This window comes from Brassica napus, chromosome C9 (assembly GCF_020379485.1).
Source record: "Brassica napus cultivar Da-Ae chromosome C9, Da-Ae, whole genome shotgun sequence".
Taxonomy (NCBI): Eukaryota; Viridiplantae; Streptophyta; class Magnoliopsida; order Brassicales; family Brassicaceae; genus Brassica; species Brassica napus.
In genome coordinates, this window is record NC_063452.1 from 16,031,475 (window position 1) to 16,051,205 (window position 19,731).

General features: G+C 32.5%; 3 protein-coding genes and 1 long non-coding RNA gene across 4 annotated transcripts; 3 read left to right on the plus strand and 1 right to left on the minus strand.

The window, feature by feature from the left end:
• Positions 1-1,823: 1,823 nt before the first annotated feature.
• Positions 1,824-10,915, minus strand: LOC125593455. Its single transcript, XR_007329357.1, has 2 exons — positions 10,666-10,915; positions 1,824-2,130 (listed from the first exon to the last, which is right to left on the minus strand). It is a non-coding gene; the product is annotated as an uncharacterized LOC125593455 (long non-coding RNA).
• Positions 10,916-11,136: 221 nt separating this feature from the next.
• On the plus strand, positions 11,137-13,431 carry LOC106429123 (probable aldo-keto reductase 3). The gene is made up of 5 exons (XM_013869859.3): positions 11,137-11,530; positions 11,655-11,858; positions 12,217-12,389; positions 12,615-12,717; positions 12,821-13,431. Exons 1-5 carry the CDS (start codon positions 11,312-11,314, stop codon positions 13,157-13,159), a joined length of 1,038 nt encoding a protein of 345 aa, XP_013725313.1. The 5' UTR covers positions 11,137-11,311; the 3' UTR covers positions 13,160-13,431.
• Positions 13,432-15,356: 1,925 nt separating this feature from the next.
• Positions 15,357-16,487, plus strand: LOC106429101 (probable aldo-keto reductase 4). The gene is made up of 3 exons (XM_013869843.2): positions 15,357-15,598; positions 15,729-15,831; positions 15,927-16,487. The coding sequence occupies exons 1-3, from the start codon at positions 15,357-15,359 to the stop codon at positions 16,263-16,265; spliced, it is 684 nt and encodes a 227-aa protein (XP_013725297.1). The 3' UTR covers positions 16,266-16,487.
• Positions 16,488-17,414: 927 nt separating this feature from the next.
• Positions 17,415-19,380, plus strand: LOC106429119 (probable aldo-keto reductase 4). Its single transcript, XM_013869855.3, has 5 exons — positions 17,415-17,840; positions 17,958-18,158; positions 18,368-18,540; positions 18,635-18,737; positions 18,828-19,380. The coding sequence occupies exons 1-5, from the start codon at positions 17,619-17,621 to the stop codon at positions 19,164-19,166; spliced, it is 1,038 nt and encodes a 345-aa protein (XP_013725309.1). The 5' UTR covers positions 17,415-17,618; the 3' UTR covers positions 19,167-19,380.
• Positions 19,381-19,731: the final 351 nt, after the last annotated feature.

Consider the following 19,731-nt stretch of genomic DNA (forward strand, 5'->3'; position numbering starts at 1 on the left):
AAATTAAAATAATATAGATTATTCTACCTTAACTCAATCAAAATTGTTGTTGGGAAGTGCATGCATGTAGACGAAAATTTGTCCAGACATTCATTTTCTTAAAGTTTTAGCCTTCGTATATATTTCTTAAATAGCAACTAACAAATATTCAAATGAAACCAGCGTAACTATAGTTATGGATTATTATTGTGTTTAAATTTGGGCACAATATCCACATTATAGAGGTACACGATTCAGTGCACCACAAAAAGGATCGTATTGCATATAGATCAAGCGAAGTGACTAGGGATATGAAATAAGTAAAAACGCATCTAGGTCACGCGCTAGCCTAGGATATATCGACAACGGTTTCTTTCAGGAGTAACATTATTGGAGATTAAGACTCAGATATCAATACAATCAAAAAGAGATGCAATCACTAGGCCTAACTAACAATCACCTAGAGATGAAAACACAAATCTCTAGATGATTAAGTTTCAGGAAAATTCACCCACTCTTGGCTTTGGTTGATTTGGGAACTCCTTCAGAGTCGCTAGCCTATATGCTCCATGTTCAATAAAAATTTAAGCGTTTTTGACTTTGGAAAATACTATTTTTATTCGTATAAAAATAACTACGTTATTTATTTTAAATTCATTTTATTTAAAATCTAATTTTATTTTACTTGGTTTTTTAATTTTTAATATGTTTTATTTTCGAAAAGGTCATTTTATTTAGGTAAATATATGGAGATTTGAGAAACATATAACTAAGAAAAAATATTGATTTCAATTGGTGACCATATTCTACTAACAGAATATTGGTGACATTCTTATTCCTCAATTTTTATATCAATCATGTTGATTTTTTTTGTCAAATTATGACACATGGGTTCCACTCTATTTCTCTCATTTTTTCGAGGATGAAAAAATTTATGAATAAAAAATTTCTATTCCAATTTTGATGGGGAATGAATTGAACAGAAAATTTACCATGAACAGAAACTACGGGCGGATAGCTTGGCACGTAATGCTAGGAAACAACCGTCTTTCGTCGTTCATATGAATGCAGAGTTACCGATCTGGTTTACAGAGTCAATATGAGTCTGTAAATGTCTTGTTATCAAAAAAAAAAAATTTACCATGAACCATTTTTGTGTATAGCAAACACTGAGTTTTTGCAACATAAAATTGTTTAAACAGGGTAAATTATCGTATAAGTTATACTGTAGTAGGTATTATTAGTGCCAAGTACTCCCTCTGGTTTATTATGTGTGTTATAGATTATTTTTTTTGGGCTCAAAATGTATGTTATAGATAAAAACAAAAGTATTAAGAAATTTAATTTTCTCAAAACAGTAACCATTAAAAACAATTCAACCAAACATAAAAATATAAAATATATTGAAAACTCTTATCAGAATTCCTCATGTAAATCTTATTCTGCCATCATGACAACACCATACCACCACACCACATGTGGCTTTTTAGCTCAGGTCTTGCTTTGTCGTCTTAAGGCTCCCACATTTGATTTTATGTATCAAACAGTGCTTCAACCACAGCGTTTAGCCACCGAGCAAACATTTTTGTTTACAAACAGCACTGTTTGTGTATCAAACAGTGCTCACATGTAACTACAAAAATGTTTTGTTTTGTTTACAAAAAAAATTATTTTTGTAGTGTTCCAACCGTCTAAGCCTCCTACGGCTTCTACTCGGTTAGTACATATCATCTTGCACTATAGGCTGTGCATTAATCTTTTAGAATATTTTATGTGCTCTGCCGTAATTCGTACAACATGATAAGTCACTCATCGTTCTATTATTTCAGCTCAACACGTTTAACTTTGAAAATCTTTTGGAAGGTATGATCCGGAAGATAAGTGCATGCATTTCAACATATACCACAAACCAAGATATTATGGTCACCACATAATGCAACGTTGTCATTGCGCTCCAGTATTGTCATCAATGTTAGTGTGAACCTACACATGATTACTTACTCGTTTAAATTTGGATCTAACACTATTCGTAACGCCCATCCACCTACAGTTAATGAACCTCTCACGCCCGCTCACTCAATTTATGGGCCTCATCCCGTGCGACGGGCAATGCATTAATTTTTTGGAAGCTGGAAATCTTTGCTAGTGACCCTGCAATCACCAGATGAGCTTTTCGTTTTTTAGCCTCACTCGCACGATATGGTGAATCACTTTCTGATATATCATTCATCCTTCTACTACTTCAGCTAAAACATGATTAAATCTGGAGTCTTTCATGATGTTAACCAAAAAAATAAATGTACTTTAATGATATAAGTATTCAAATCGATTCTCTTATACCTTTTCAACCTATACCACAAGCTGAAATATTAAAAAAAAAATCTGCAAATATAATTTATAAATTACTTAACGACTATAATATATTATACATTTTATCCATACTCTAATTAAAAATATTTTATAATATATTATTTGTTACATTTTACATATATTTGTTGATAAAAATAAATAACCACTAAAACTTTTGATACTATAATATTTATTTGAATATTTTGTTATTAAGATACTTATAGACGCCTATGATAGTAACATTTAAAATCATAACAAATTTGGCATAAAATGGTCAAAATGACCAAAATAAATTTTATTAAAAAGATAAAAGACACTTATGCCCCTAATGATAGTAACATTCAAAGAATGGAGTTTTGGAAGGTGGAGTTTAAAATTTAGAAAATCACATTTTAAACATTCAGACTCACACTTACACACACTTTAACTTTTAATTTTTTTCATTAACACTTCTTACCTTCAAAGTAACAATTTTAACATATCAAACCAAAAATTTTTTTCCTGCCAAAATTTTGATGACATAAAAGTATCAAGTGTCAAAAAAAGATGATTGGGCGAAAAAACTAGATAAATAACGATGACGTGTAAAATAAATAATTTTTATATCTTTTTTCAATTAAAATAATAAAACTAAAAATTAAAATTTTACCAACACTATATTTATAAAGTTAGAAACTTTAAATATTAATCTTTGGAAATTTAGACAAAAAATTAAAAAAAATTAATCTTTGGAAGAAAAGATGTTATGTTATAAAATTATATATATATATATATATATACAAACAAAATTAAAATTCAAAATCATATCAAAAATATATAGCAGGATTTGTAAATATATTAAAAAAAATTCTTATAGTATAAAATTTTTATGGTTGACAAAGGATCAAGCCGAGAATTAGAATCAACAAAAATAAAGTATATTGGTTATAATTGAGAAGTCCGTGCTAAGTCTTTGATTGAATACCCTTTGACATCGGGAAAAATGTTACAATATCACAATTTGTGTTTACAATATTTACAAATCCAGTTATATATTTTTGATATGATTTTGAATTTAAATATATATTTATATATCTATTTTTCTCTTTTTATAATTTTATAACATGACATCTTTTTCTTCCAAAGATTAAAATTTCCATTTTTTTGTTTTCTTGTTAAATTTCCAAAAGATTAAAACTTTAAAGTTTTAACTTTATAATATAGTTTTGGTAAAATTTTAATTTTTATTTATTTGAAGAACTTTAACTGGAAATAAATTATAAATATTTTTTTAAAAAATATATTACATACCATCGCTATTTATCTAGTCATTTTGCGCAACCATCACTTATTAACACTTCATACTTCCATGTCTCCATATTTTGGCGGGAAAAAAATTATAAGGTTTGATATGGGAAATTGTTAATTTGAAGGTTAGAAGTGTTAGTAAAAACAATTCAAGGTTTTAAAAACATATAAATGTCAGTCTGAATGTTTAAAATGCGACTTTTAGAATTTAAATAATAATAATTAATATTTTAAATTTAAAATAACAATTTTAAAAATAGTTTCAAAAATAATTTCGGGATTTCAAAGAAAAGAATTAAAAAAAAAACAAAAAGAAAATTCGAATTGAAAAATGTATTTTTCAAAAAAAATATATTTATTTTTATTATTTATTTAAATTTTTATTTATATTTATAGAATACATGTATAAGCGTATTTTACCTTTTTAATGAAATCTCTTTGGTCATTTTCTATTATGTGTTTTTTTTTTGGTTAAACATGGGCGTCTGGGTCTTACCCATGTCCACGTAGTCTAACCCGTACCGGGTTCAACTTTCTTACGAACCGCGCAGATTGGTACATTGTGGGTTACGGTTTGTATATATATGTCCAAGTCCATCCCGCATAGCTAATTGGTTATGCGGGCTAATCCACGAGTCTCCACTCATAATATTTAAAATATGCTACGTAGTTTTCATGCTATTTGAATGTCATTATAGAATGAGTGTACCCTATAAAAAAAATAAATCATGGAATTTTTCAGTAAATGATATGCATTAGAGTGAAAACGTTCATTTTCAAAAAGAAACAATAAAAGAATCATAGACAAACGAGAGCATAAACAAATTAATTTACATTGCTCTTATTAGGCCTGGGCATTTCGGGTATCGGTTCGGTTCGGTTCGGATATTTCAGATTTCGGGTAGTTCGGATAGGGGCTAGAGGATCCATTTAGTACTTGACCTATTTTCGGTTCGGTTCGGTTCGGATAGTTTCGGGTTCTGTTCGGTTTGGATAGTAAATGTAGGAACCGGAAAATATCCGGAAAAAGTTTGGTTCTCATTTGGATCCGGTTCGGGTTCAGATAGTTCGGATAATTTGGATAAAATATCGGTTATTTAGGGTAAAATATCAAATAATTAGGATGATTTAGATAAAAAGTTTGGACATTTCAGATTACTTTTGATATTTCGGATAAAACTATCCGGATAGTTTCGGATACTTTATAATAATTTAGTTATCCTCAACTATTTTCAGATCCTTTTAATAGAATTTTAAATTAAAAATATATATTTAGTGATGTTATATGTATATGTAATTAATATTTTTATATATTCGGGTACCCATTCGGTTCTCGGTTCGGTTCCGGTTTGGTTATTTCAGATATAAAAATATAGGAACCGTTCGGATATTTGATTGTATTGGTCCGGTTTCGATTTCGGGTATTTCGATTCGGTTCCGGTTCGGTTCTTCGGTTCCGGTTATTTTGCCCAGGCCTAGCTCTTATCATTTAAATTATTTGCGTATAGTAAGTTATTTTTTAATAATTATCTAACACTTGTGGCAAGGAATTAACATAGTTGAGAATAGCGAATATATAATAAACTAAGATACAAAAGGCAAAGATCACTCAATAGCCTACTATATCAACTGATACAAATATGAATGTTAAAGTGTTGAGATAGTTGATTACAAAATTCAATTCATTGTATTTGATGCAATAATTGGCTTCTAAAGTTTATAAAAAAAAAACATAAAACCTAATTTATGTTGTGTAAATATGAAATGTGATTTTTTAGATGTGTTGTTTGTTCTTGTTTTTTTTTTCTATTTTTCTCTTTATTTGTATTTTAAATGGCTCAAATTATTTTTTTATAGATAATAAAATATTTAAGAAAACATTTTTGTTTCAGGTTATTCATAATCTTTCTATTGCATCAACCTCTTAATTTTAGAAATGTTAAATGAGCCAACTCGCGTCCAATTAGTCCAACCCGATGCAAACTCAATTTTATTTTGGTATGTGCGGGCCGGCCTACCGCAGGTTGCGGTTTATATACTTATACATAATCTGCAGGTTGCGGTCCACTTTGACATCTCTAGGTTTGGCTCGGCTCCTTACGGATCCGGGTCTTTTGGGTCTTCTTTTGGGTCCTAGAGATTTGGACCCAAATAGGTACTTTGAAAATTTTGGTTCGTGTTCGGATTGGCTCCTCGCGGATCCGGGTTGGTTCAGACCTATAATTGAAATACATGCAAAATACATGTAACTTTCAGGTCTGTAGCAAATCCGGGTTGGATTCAGGTATTTATGATAGGAAAAAAACTTGAAGTACCCAAATTCTATCAAAATTTAGCCAAAATTCATCACATTTATCTAAAATTTTACAAAATAACCAAAAGTAAACTATTAATAGTTGAAATTAAACATTTTCAAAATCTAAATTTGACATTTAATATTCATATTACTTGAAAATGTTATAAAATAATAAAAAATGGTAACAAAAAGACATTTTAACTAAATCATGAGCTAAAATATAGAAAATAGAACATATGTAATCATAGTTTTGGATATTCATATTTTTAGGTCGGGTATCAATCAGTTTTTTTTTATTGGGTCTATTTGGTTGGTTCTTTTCGGATCCATGTCGGTTCTTTTCGATTCCGGTTTAGAATTTTGAATGTGGATAAAATGCCGAGGCCTAATTTTGATAAAAAAAAAAACTGCACGTTAATGAATATGATTTTGAGAATTTTTCTCTACTTAATTTTGAATAAAAAATAAATTAATATTATTGAAGGATATATTTTTTTATAAGGGAATTTTCAGTGGATAACCATGATAACAAATTTAATTTGGTGAATGACTATGACACTATTTGATAATTTTAATTCCACAATTGCCCATATATGCTTACGTTAGTTCTCTGACACATATGTTCATAACTTGATTTTCCTTTTTTTTTGTTCCAGATTTTTTTTTTGGTTGTTACGAAAGCATCTTCTTTGATTTTTCTTAGTCTTTTATTCAACATTTTTTCCTTCTGAATGGTATGAATCCCACTCATCTCCTTCATTTTTTTCTATTTGTTCATATTTCAGATCTACACATACTTTCTGAGATTAGAGACTAAAAAGTTTAAAACCAAGATCCATCTTCGTTTTTCCTTCCCTATCTGTACAATTCTGATTGTAACTGTTTGTTGGCTCCAATACAATTAGATCTAGGTGTGGATCTGGAAAATATATTTTTTTAAACTGATGTTTCTTTTTTTTTCTTGCTGTATTTCTCAAGCATCTTTGTTCCTTCTTCATTCATCTTTGTGATTCTGATTATAATCTCTATGTTGTGTGTCTGTAGCAGCTAAAGGAAAGAGAAGAAGTGAGCAATATGGATGGTCGACACGTGTTCCACAAGAGGTGACTAGAGGGATGGTTTAGTTCTTGTTCACTTGATTTGGTATTGTCTTGTCATTGTTTTAGATTGATATTATCACCGGAGGAAAGAGCAAGAAGACCAAAAGACAGCTTCAAAGTTCGATGATGTCTACCTCAAGATTTCCGTTAAGGTAATACTATGGGGTATCTATTACATCATTGTGTTTGTTCCATTAGTTGAATCTCCATGACTTGTTGTCTGAATAGTATGTCACAATGAATTAACTTGGCAGATATACAAATGGTAAGGAGAACTGACAGCAAGTTCGATGTTGTGATTTTTAAGAGAATTTTCATGAGCAAAGTCAACAAAGCCCCTCTTACATGTGCTAAGATGGTTTCTGGTTATCAGTCAAGATATCCGTCTGTTCCCTAAACATCAAGTTATTTTTGTTGCTATCCAGTTGCTCAACGTGCAAGACATTGTTTCTTGTATTTTATTAGATTGTGTAATGAAGATGTTTTTAAGTTATGATCTACTAAATAGTTACCCTCTGCATCCTCTCTTGGTGCTGCAGTTTAGGTAAATGAGTCACTGAAAAAGAATATTTTAGTCTTTGTATGGAGTAAGAATGCTAAAGTTAAGAAGTGGATCACGTAGAATCAGACATTCTAGAACTCAGGTTATTGAACATGCATAAAATATTGAGCTCCCCCCTCAGTCTACAACAAGTAGAAGAGGTGGTGGTGGCAGAGTAAGGGGAAAAGCTGCTCCTCCTAGACCCACCGGTGCGGCCAGTTATTGAATAGTTATCCGGTTATTGGATAAGTTATCCGGATATGCATTGTAGAATTATGTTATTTGAGTTATGCCGTTGTGTATTTCTAGTACTCATTAAAGTGGCTAAATCTAAAAATGACACTTAATCGAAATGTAGTCATTCTTCGTTGTTTTATAGAGATTGTTATAGTCATGAGAAAGCATTTGTTTAGACATATGTACTTACCAATTCACACAATAGATAGTTTCAATTGAAAGCCCGTTATTAACTCAGTTAACCTGATATACAACTTTTATTTATTGTGTTCATATTCTATTGATATAGTTCGTAATTGTGTTGGACCAAGTGTTGAATGCAATTTTGAGTCGCACTTATTTTACAATTGACAAAGTTATTCCACTCATCTTTTTTTTTCCAATAGATAACATTACTTAAAGATGGATATTAAAAACAATATCCGGTTATTTAAATAATAATATATTTTAACTAATTCTAAACCCTAAACCCAAAGGTTAACCATAAACCTAAGGATTAATCTTAAATCTCAGGGTTTAGTGTTTAGAATTTAGAGTTTTTAGGGTTTATTCTCTAGAGTGAATCTCTAGGTTTAAGGTTTTGAGTTTAGAGGTTTTTAAGATTGAGGATGAATCCTAGGGTTTAGGATTTAGTGTTTAGAATTGAAATTGCAAAACAAAAAAATTGATTTGCTAACGCTGCCAGCAAAACTTTAAATCATAAACACCATAGTCTAAGCCCTAAAAAACTCTAAATTCTAAACTGTAAACCCTAGGATTTAGGATTGACCCTTTGGTTTAGAGTTTAGAGTTTAGGATTGACCTTTGGGTTTAAATTTTAGGGTTTAGTGTTTATCATCTCGTTAGAGAATTATCTCATTAGAGAATTATCAAATCTTATAAGTATATCTGGTTATAAAGTAACTTATCTTATTATATCAATTGAAGTCCGTTATTAATTCAGTAAACCGGATATATATTTTTTATTTATTGTATTTGTATTCTATCGATATACTTCGTAATTGTGTTAGACCAAGTGTTGAATGCAATTTTGAGTCACACTTAATTTACAATAAAGAAAGCTATTTCATTCGTAATTTTAATCATATCATATTCTATCGGTATAGTTCGTAATTGTGTTAGGCTAAGTGTTGAATGCAATTTTGAGTCACACTTAATTTACAACTAGGATAAGACATGCGCCTTGCGCAGAGTAAATTTATATGAAAATTATTTAAGAAATATCGTATGGAAAAAAATTTATATCATTGATTGAATTAATATATTTTGCCCTTAAAATTTTTTTAAAATTTTTTTTTGTTAATCACATAATTTGTTTACTAATGAACTGATCTCATTTTTAAAAATATTTTAGGTCAAAAATTTATTTATCGCATAAAAACCTAATATTTAGGCCGAAGAATCTCATGTCTACTATTTGGTTACAATGAAACTATATCAGCTTGGTTTCATATCATAATTTAGCAATTTAAAAGTTAATTATGGTTATGAGAAGTTTACGTTCACGTGTCAATCCTATCTATCTTCGATATTTTTCTCTTTTTTGTGTCATTTTGGTTATTGCTTGATATAAATATTGATTTTTGAGTTTATTCTCATTTTTTTTTATTTTGTCATGAGATTTAGAATATGTTTAAGATTCAAAATTATTAAAGAGATACATACTTAGGTTAAGATTTGCGCCTTGTGCAGAATAAATACTTATTTTATATTATTCTGCATATTATGAAATATTAAAATAATAATTATATATATTAAATAACTAAGAAATCAGTTACTATTGGCTTGTACATATAAATCAAATGACCACTCTTGTTTATTCGCAATCATTTTAGAATAAATAAATCAAAACAATCAATCTTATCTATTGTATATGATATATAATTAAATTTAAACGATATGAAGTATATATATATATATATTAACATAAATACCTATTAAAATAAAATTATTTATTTATATGATTTTATTATCATTGTATCTTATTATAGAAAAATATTTAAACATTGATCACAAAAGTTTATGTGAGACTTTTAACAGTTTAGTTAATTTATACTCGTTTTAAAAAATTCAAAATACAACAACATATACAAAAAAATCTAAATTTTTAATATATGATTAATGTAATTATGTAATTTATTTTAATAGTAAAGAATTAAACAAAAATGATAGAAAGCATACAGATTATTAGCAAATCTCTATTATTTAAAATCATTAATTAATATATATATCATAATAACATTAGGTAATTCCGTAGGTTTTATTTAAGGAAATAATATATAATAAATAGCCACCTTGCTTTAGTTAATATTATATGATATCATATAGTTGGTATTAAATGTTTCTAGTGAGATATAAAAATCAAATTACATGTTTTTCAATTTCAATGTGAAGCTGACACGTAGGACTAATTAACTACTTAATTGATTGATACATAAACAATGAGTCTTTTTTAATTATCACAAAATTGAAGTTAGATCTTTTCAAATGTTTCTCAAATAATATATAGGGGATTGAGAAAACTATTTCATTCATATTTTTCTTTCAATAGATAATGTTACTTAAAATGGATATTAAAAACGATATCCGGTTTGGTATTAATTTGCTTGGGAAGTAAATCTGGTTAACAATTTGCATTGGTTTTTAATCTTTAATGGATGGCAGAATGGTAATTTTAATACCATCTTCTTCTTTTCAACCCTGCAACTTTTCTTGTTCAAAAATAGCTATTTCTATTTTTTTTTTCCAGATCTTTTACTCTTTCCATCACGTTTCTTTTCATTTTGATTTAGACTTTATAGATATAAGGTAGATTTGAATAATTTTGATTTAGTTTCATTAAACGAGTTGAGTTAAATCTCCACGTTTCACTATACCTCGTCGCCGTTCACTATAAAGCGGACATCGCAGCCATAACATCAATCTTGCCACGACCAAGCTTCGATAGTTATACGGCCAAGCTCCACTGGTTCCCTGTGTTACTCATCCTATTTGTTCCTTCTTGTCATGGCCAAACTCCAATAATCACAGGCACCACTTAAATCCATATATTTGGACTTCAAAGCGTTAAATTGAATTTTGGTGAATTTTCCTCAACAAATATCTATCACACAATTCTCTGACACAAAATCTCACGAGTTGATCTCCTTATCTACCTACAAAGCTGATTTTCGAAAAGACTATCTTCAAACAGTCACTAATTTGGACAGAAATGTAATCTCACCATCTTCGTACACTTGGTTCCGCAAATATATAAAAAATATGCACACTTACGCAATTTCAACACAGAATATATGTATATTCACCTAATTAACCCATATTTTTTTAATATAAAAATCCACTTTTATTTTTTTAAAAAATCAATTTTATTCATTTCGTAGAGAGAGTTACGGGTATATCTTCTTTTGGCATGCATCACCAGTCAAGTCAGACAGACACCAATCCAATTGCGATAATCCACACTCAAATTACAACAGAGAGAGAGAAGCTAGAGTGAGAGACGTCGTGGCAAAGAGAGAATCCATGTCAGATTGTGGAGTGAGGAGGATGAAGCTGGGAAGCCAAGGCCTCGAAGTATCGGCGCAAGGCCTTGGCTGCATGAGCCTCTCCGCCTTATTCGGTGTTCCCGCTCCCAAAACTGATCCCATCGCTCTTCTTCACCACGCTATCGGCTCCGGCGTAACTTTCCTTGACACCGCCGACAGCTACGGTCCTCAGACCAACGAGTTGCTCCTCGCCAAGGTTCGGTTTGATCAATCTCTGCTTGGTTTTCGCTAATTAGAGTTAAGTTTTCTGAGAAAGGAACAATCTTTATAGGTTTTGGGTTTGTTTTCTGGTTCTTTGAGCTTATGTTGGATTTTTTCAGGCTCTAAAGAATAATGGGATGAGGGAGAAAGTGGAGCTTGCGTCCAAATTTGGGATCATTTACGGAGAGGGGAAGAGAGAGATAAAGGGAGATCCTTTCTATGTTAGAGCTGCTTGTGAAGCTAGTTTAAAGCGCCTTGATGTTGACTGCATTGATCTTTATTATCAGCATCGGATTGATACTCGTGTCCCTATCGAAATCACTGTAAGCCCTTCCTCTTGCAAGTCCTACTTCATCCTTTGGTTTTCTACCATTTTCAAAATTTAGTGGAAGTTACAGTTCAGTGACTATGAGGGTGTCACTTTTTTGGAGTGAGATATGTTCTGACTAATAGAGTCGAATAAGATATAGATATTAGGAATCACTGTAAGCTCTTCCTGTTGGTAGCTAGCTTATTCCTATCGAAATCACTGTAAGCTCTTCCTGTTGGTAGCTAGCTTTTTCCTGAAGTTGGTTGCTTCTGAGCTCTTATCACATACACAAGGTGACTTTTATCGAAAGCAGGCACCTTTTGCTGAACTTAACAGTTTATTTTGTCCTTTTTTTTTTTTTTAATTTCAAGATGGGGGAAATGAAGAAGCTAGTTGAAGAGGGTAAGATAAAGTACATTGGTTTGTCTGAAGCCTCTGCCTCAACTATCAGAAGAGCACATGCTGTTCACCCAATTACTGCAGTCCAGTTAGAATGGTCCCTGTGGACGAGAGACGTGGAAGAAGAAGTCGTCCCTACCTGCAGGTATCATCCTATTTTCTTGGTGCATTATCATCCGTTAATCATGTAACGTCTTCTCTTTCCTTCATTGAGAATGAAGTTTAGAAGTTGAAACTTTTTTTTTCACCCAACGCAAATCTTGACTTGTAAATGGCTTACTTACTGTTTTGAAGTTTGCTCATTGACTTTTGGACTCTTTCTACTTAAGAGTATCAAATAATATAATGTCTTATATCATTCAATCATCAGGGAACTTGGGATTGGGATTGTTGCTTACAGTCCTCTAGGAAGAGGCTTCTTCGCTGCTGGACCAAAGCTTCTTGAGAACATAGAGAACAATGACTACAGGAAGGCAAGTACATAGGCTGCTCTGTATGCCTTGTTTGTGTGATGAACTCTTGATAAAAAATTGTAGGTAAATCAATCAACCAACCGTTTATCTACTCTAATCGCAGACTCTACCAAGATTCCAACCGGAAAACTTAGGCCACAACAAGATTCTCTATGAGAAAGTTTATGCAATGTCCGAGAAGAAAGGATGCACTCCTGCACAACTAGCCCTCGCATGGCTTCACCATCAGGGAGACGATGTTTGCCCCATCCCGGGAACTACTAAGATCGAAAACCTCAATCAGAATATTGGTGCTTTATCAGTGAAACTCACTCCCGAAGAGATGTCTGAGCTGGAGAGCATTGGTCACCCAGAGTCTGTGAAAGGAGAAAGATTCAGTAACATGGTGCCCAACTTTAAGAACTCAGACACTCCACCATTGTCTTCTTGGAAAGCCGCTTAAACCCCACCTGAAAGTTTCTCGGGCTATGGTGGTAGGGTGGCATTGATGTGGTGTAACTTGTGCTAGATAAGTCGAGGTAATTATATGTAGAAGCTGCGGTCTTATATTGCATCTTCGTGAGTTCCACCTATGCATGGCCCGTCTTTAGTCTCTCAGGGTTTACACCTTTTAAGAATAAAATATGCATATTCAGGAGTTCGCCGAGATATCTACAAAACTTTGAACATTTTCCTGATTTGGAATATTCTACTTGAGGTTTCTTATTATTACCATTCAGATTAGTCCAAGGCATTTTACCTCAACTTGGAAATCTCAACTGGAAATGACCCAACCAAAAACTGAACAGAACTGACCTGAAACCAAACTTAACTTTATGAGTATTTATATGAGTTTCAAACCGGTTCTTATACATTACTTTTATTAAATTAAATATTAAAATATTAATTTAACATAGGGATTACCATAACAATGTTTTATTATATAAGAAAGTAGTTTTGAAAAATGAATAAAAGATTTATTTTGAAAATTTTAAATCATAATAACCTACTTTTAGGTATTTTGAAAGTAGTTTTATGTTTTTAGGTAGGTGTTCTAATCAGGTGTTCAGGTTTAGTCGGGTTTCAGTTCTTGAAATTTAACGACATTTAGATATTAGGATAATATGGCATATCACAAATCCGGTTGAATATATTTTAAATTGGGGTACAGTTTTAGTTTGTGTTTTAGTTATCCAAATTAATATTTGCTTGTGATTCAAGATTTGCACATTTTAATTCAGAAACTTCGTAAGTTTAAACAATTTCTACTAACAAATATTTGGTGGCAAAATTTAGAAATAGTTGTAAAGAAAAGTAAACATGAATAAGTTAAAGCTGTCAACTAACAAGTTTATAAAGATATGATATTATTTAAATTTCAAAAACCCAAATAACATCATTCAAACTTTATAATCGAACTTATTAATAATCACTTCCAGTGCAACTGTAAAAAAAAAAGTAAAACCTCAATATTTATATTTAAAATGCTCAAAATAGTGAAAACGAATAAAAAGTTGTATTTTCAAATTATCCTTATAATAAATAAATAGTTTTCCCTCATTATTAGCATTCACCAACTCCAACGACCACTCTGTTCAAAACTCTACACAGAGTCAGAGAGATAGAAAGAAAGAGGTGTGTGATCGAAATCCATGGCGGAAGCTTGCGTTGTGAAGAGGATGAAGCTTGGAAGCCAAGGTTTCGAGGTATCAGCAGTGCCGGTCCTAGATACTGAGGGTCCAATACTAAATACAAAACCGAGGCCCTTACATGAAAAGTTTCTCGATAAAAAATTAATTTTATAATAAAAATTTTACAACATCTTCAAAACTATTAAAATTTGATCTTTTTGTAAAAATAACACATTTTAATTTTTTTCTAAAAATTATCTATCAAACTTTCAGAATCAAGGTTTTTCTGATCATATTTTTCTTAGTTGATAACGTAGCCAAACTATTAAATATTTATTGTAATATAGTTAATCGTGAGTAATATTTTTACAATTGCAGTTTTGAGAAGCTTCTTTCGGTTGGAGCATCTGAAACCTGGATTGTAAACAATACTCCCTCCGTTTCATATTGTAATTAGTTTTAGGAAAATGTTTTTATTTCAAAATGTAAGTAGTTTTCGTATTTCTAGGTAACTTTTACATTTATTGAATACAGTGTGACCAATCAAATTAAATAGACTTATTTTTTATTGGTTAAATTAAATCTAACCTATTTATTATAAAATACTTTTTAAAAACATAATAATTTTCTTAATCTTCGTGTTTTTACCCAAAACTACTTATATTATGAAACGTATGGAGTATATTATAGACAATCTATATATTTTGATAATTCTTTTTAAATTTTTGTCTTGTAACTCGTAAGAAGAGGTAGTAGAAAAAGAGTGAAACACAATTTCCTATGAAAAAGGAGTAATTTTGCCTGAAAAATAATTATTTTTAATCAGGTATGTTATTTTTTGACCTAAACAAATTCAGCCATGTTCTTTTTAATCCACTCATATTAAATAACATAAAAGAATATGTACGATTTAATTGTGTTTGTATATAAAAGTTGTCTCGTCACTTTTTTTAACTTTTCTACAATACACATTGATCCATCTAAGTAACAACAATAGAAAAAATAGACCTTGTTTGTTTTTGATAAATCATGGGCCCCATACGATTGTTTCACGTGTATGGGGTCAAGCCCGGGCCTGTATCAGCTCAAGGCCTTGGCTGCCTGGGCCTCTCCTCCTTCCATGGTGATCCTGCACGGGAAACTGACGCCATCACTCTTCTCCACCACGCTGTCGACTCCGGCGTTACTTTCTTTGACACCTCCGATATCTACGGTCCTGAGACCAACGAGTTTATCCTCTCCAGGGTGCCATTTGATCATGTTCACGACACGTTGATCAAACCGGTTTAGATCAAATAACATGCCATTTGATCAATCCCAACCTGCAGGTACCATCCTCTTTTCTTGGTGCATTAATATTCATCAAACCATGTAAAATCATCTTCACTTTCACTTCTTCAGGGAGCTTGGGATTGGGATTGTTGCTTACAGTCCTCTAGGAAAAGGCTTCTTCGCATCTGGACCAAAGCTTCTTGACAACCTAGGCCAAAATGACTTCAGAAAGGCAAGTTCATAGTTTTTGTTTGATTCTATCTAAAATGAGCTGTGGAATAAACCAACTCCCTGTATTTTTTTCCTTAATTCTGTTTCTTGTTATAGGCTCTACCAAGATTCCAACAGGAAAACGTAGACCAAAACAAGATTCTTTTCGAGAATGTTTGTGCAATGTCAGAGAAGAAAGGGTGCACTCCCGGACAACTAGCCCTGGCATGGGTTCACCACCAGGGAGATGATGTTTGCCCAATCCCAGGAACCACTAAGATCGACAACCTCAATCAGAACATTGGAGCTTTATCTGTGAAACTCACTCCCGAAGAGATGACTGAGCTCGAGGCCATTGTCCGACCAGAGTCTGTGAAAGGAGAAAGATATTGTAGCAACATGCCCACTTTCAAGAACACTGAGTCTCCATCATTGTCTTCTTGGAAAGCCGCTTAAACTGGCTTTGGTGGTGCATGATATTGAAGCTAGACAACTTATGTCAGCCAGATCAAGGTCTTAAATGTGCTGCTTCTTCCGGGGGAAACCCAATTGTCAATGTGTAATTGCATTTGTAAAATAATTTTTGTATAGAGTTCCCAAGTGAAAACTTCAATGTAAGTTACGCTGAAAAGCACGGCCATGGTGCACACTTTCAAGAACTCTTGACACTCCACCACCTCTTGGAAAGCCGCTTAAACTCACCTGAAAGTTTCTCTGGTTATCGTGGTACATTGGCCACTTATGAATGCCAAATTGAGGTAACAATATGTTGTTGAAGTTGCCGACGTATGCTGCTATGCATATATAAGAGCTTTAGAGCACCCTCAACGCAAATACCCAACTTGGTTTCCTATTTTTTTTTTTTTTTCCTTTTTTTTTTTGCTGATTTAAAAAAAAAATTAAAAATGAACCAATCGTGGACTGCCACGTGTCAGTGGAATCCGCGAAACAGTGCAAAAGACGTCCCTAATTTCGAGAACAGAAGACAACGGTCTCCCCCTTTTTGGTGGGGCCCACACCACATTTTCCCCTAAAACCCACCTTGCATCCCCCGTTAATCATGGCCTTATTAAGGTCAAATATTTATTATTGGTTGATTAGCATATACATCAGTAGTCTAATACTAAATTAATTATATTAAAATATTATATTTTATAAAAATAAAAAATATATATAATAATAATAATAAAATATAATTATTAATTTAATATAGTTAATAATAAAAAAAATTTGTTTAGATGAAAGTTATAAAAAAAAATTATTTTATGAATATTATATCTACTTAAAAAAAATATAATTAATGATTATAATTTTTTGTTGAGATGAAAATTATAATTTTTAGTGAATAGTCTTTTATCAATGAAGATTAGATTATACTTTTAAAATAAAATTAATAATAATATTATGTTTGTTGTTAGATGAAAATTTTAACTTTTAGTGATGAAATTCTTTTTTGTTTTATGAAAATTAGTATTATACGTTTTAAAACATTTTGTTTAATTTCTATATATGTATATAAATCAGTGATTAAGGAAAATCGGTACAGAATATTTTAGTTTAAATCTCTTATAAATATAGATTATGATACTGATTAGTGAATGTATACGCACGCTTCTTTTGCTGGTGGTACAGCAGAACAGTGAAGACGCACGCGTCTTTTAGGTTTGGTCATCACTCAACATTACCATTCTCATTCACCAACCCAATTCCAACTCCACCAACCTCTCCACTCAATTCAAAACTCTCTCTCTCACAACAAAAGTATCAAAGAGAGATAGAAAGAAAGAAAGAGGTGGGTGAGGGAAATCAATGGCGGAAGCTAGCGGAGTGAAGAGAATGAAGCTGGGAAGCCAAGGCCTTGAGGTATCTGCACAGGGCCTCGGTTGCATGGGCCTCTCCTCCTTCTACGGTACTCCCAAGCCTGAAAGTGACGCCATGGCTCTTCTCCACCACGCTATCGAATCCGGCGTCACTTTCCTAGACACTTCCGACATCTACGGTCCTCAGACCAACGAGCTGCTCCTCGGCAAGGTTCGATTCCCAAACTTCTTAATCTGCGATTTGATCTTCTTTTTGCTAGTCGAGATGACTTAGATGGTTGATTCTCTACGAGATTGTCCTCAGATTCTTTAGAAATGATTGTGTCAGGCGCTGAAGAATGGGTTTAGGGAGAAAGTGGAGCTCGCTTCAAAATTTGGGATCAGCTACGGAGAGGGGAAGAGAGAGATAAAGGGAGATCCTTTCTATGTTAGGGCTGCTTGTGAGGCTAGTTTGAAGCGTCTTGATGTGGATTGCATTGATCTTTATTACCAGCATCGCATCGATACTCGTGTCCCTATCGAAATCACTGTAAGCCATTCTTACTCACTCTCAAATGAAATGGAGGACGATGTTGTCTGCTTATTCATTAAGAACCAATCTCTGGTGTGCAATGATCTTCGACTGAGAAGAATCTACTGCTTCTGTGTCTCTAATTGGTTTGCAGGCCATTTTAGAAAGCTGGCACCTTTTTTTTTTTTTGCTGACATTAACAATTTCTTGTGTATGTTATTTCTAAGATGGGAGAACTAAAGAAGCTAGTTGAAGAGGGTAAAATAAAGTACATTGGTTTGTCTGAAGCCTCTGCCTCAACTATCAGAAGAGCGCATGCTGTTCACCCCATAACTGCAGTGCAGTTGGAGTGGTCTTTGTGGTCTAGAGACGTGGAAGAAGAAATCACCCCAACCTGCAGGTAAGAGAGATTCAATCCAGATTTGCTCCTTATTTTCTTGGTGTGTGCCACTATCCATCTACGTGTAATATGATGTTCACTTTCCTCTTTTCAGGGAGCTTGGAATTGGAATTGTTGCTTACAGTCCCCTAGGACGAGGTTTCTTTGCATCAGGACCTAAGCTTGTTGAGAAGCTTGACCAAAATGACTTCAGAAAGGCAAGTTCATAAGTTTTGTCTGCTTGGTGAACCTAATAGATTAGCTGAAGATGTGACTCTATATTTTCTCAATTCTGTTTCTTATTGCAGACTCTACCGAGATTCCAACAGGAAAACCTAGACCACAACAAGATTCTGTATGAGAAAGTTTGTGCAATGTCTGAGAAGAAAGGGTGCACTCCGGGACAACTAGCCCTCGCGTGGGTTCACCACCAGGGAGATGATGTTTGCCCCATCCCAGGAACTACTAAGATCCAAAACCTCAATCTGAACATTGGAGCTCTATCTGTGAAACTCACTCCTGATGAGATGCTTGAGCTCGAGACCATTGTCCAAGCAGAGTCTGTGAAAGGAGAAAGATATGGTAACATGTTGGCCACTTTCAAGAACTCTGACACTCCACCATTGTCTTCCTGGAAACCTGCATAAACCAGCTGAGTTGACATTGAAGCAGTCTTAACTTCTGTGTCAGTATGATGAAAGTAATTGATCTGTTGTGTCTTGAGAGTAGGTTATCAAACCCAAATATCAGTGTGAATGTATTGTATAATAAACTATCTATAGAGTTCCCCAAGTGAAACTTCAATCTACAACTCCATACACTGTGTCCAAACTCTATAAATAAACGTCTCTTCTATTCAAACTTCTGAGTCGTTACCGGTGACGCTTTTTAACTAATATGTTAGAATTGAGACAAAATGTTCACAACACAAGCAAAGAGAAGCCGAATCATGTCATCATTTGACAGGTATAAGGTTAGCATAAAATAAATTATGAAATGCCTATGACGATTGAAGACCAAACCTTACAAAGATGCGTTCTTAATAACTCTCATCTAAAACCTTAGAAACAGCTTATCTATACAACCAAATCTACCAAGGATCTGTGTTATTTTTTTTTGCTGTAGCTTCAAAAGAAAAAAGCTAAAGCATAATTGGTGAAAATTAATAGGAATTTGACATAGGCTTTATCATATTATCATAGCATTTCTATT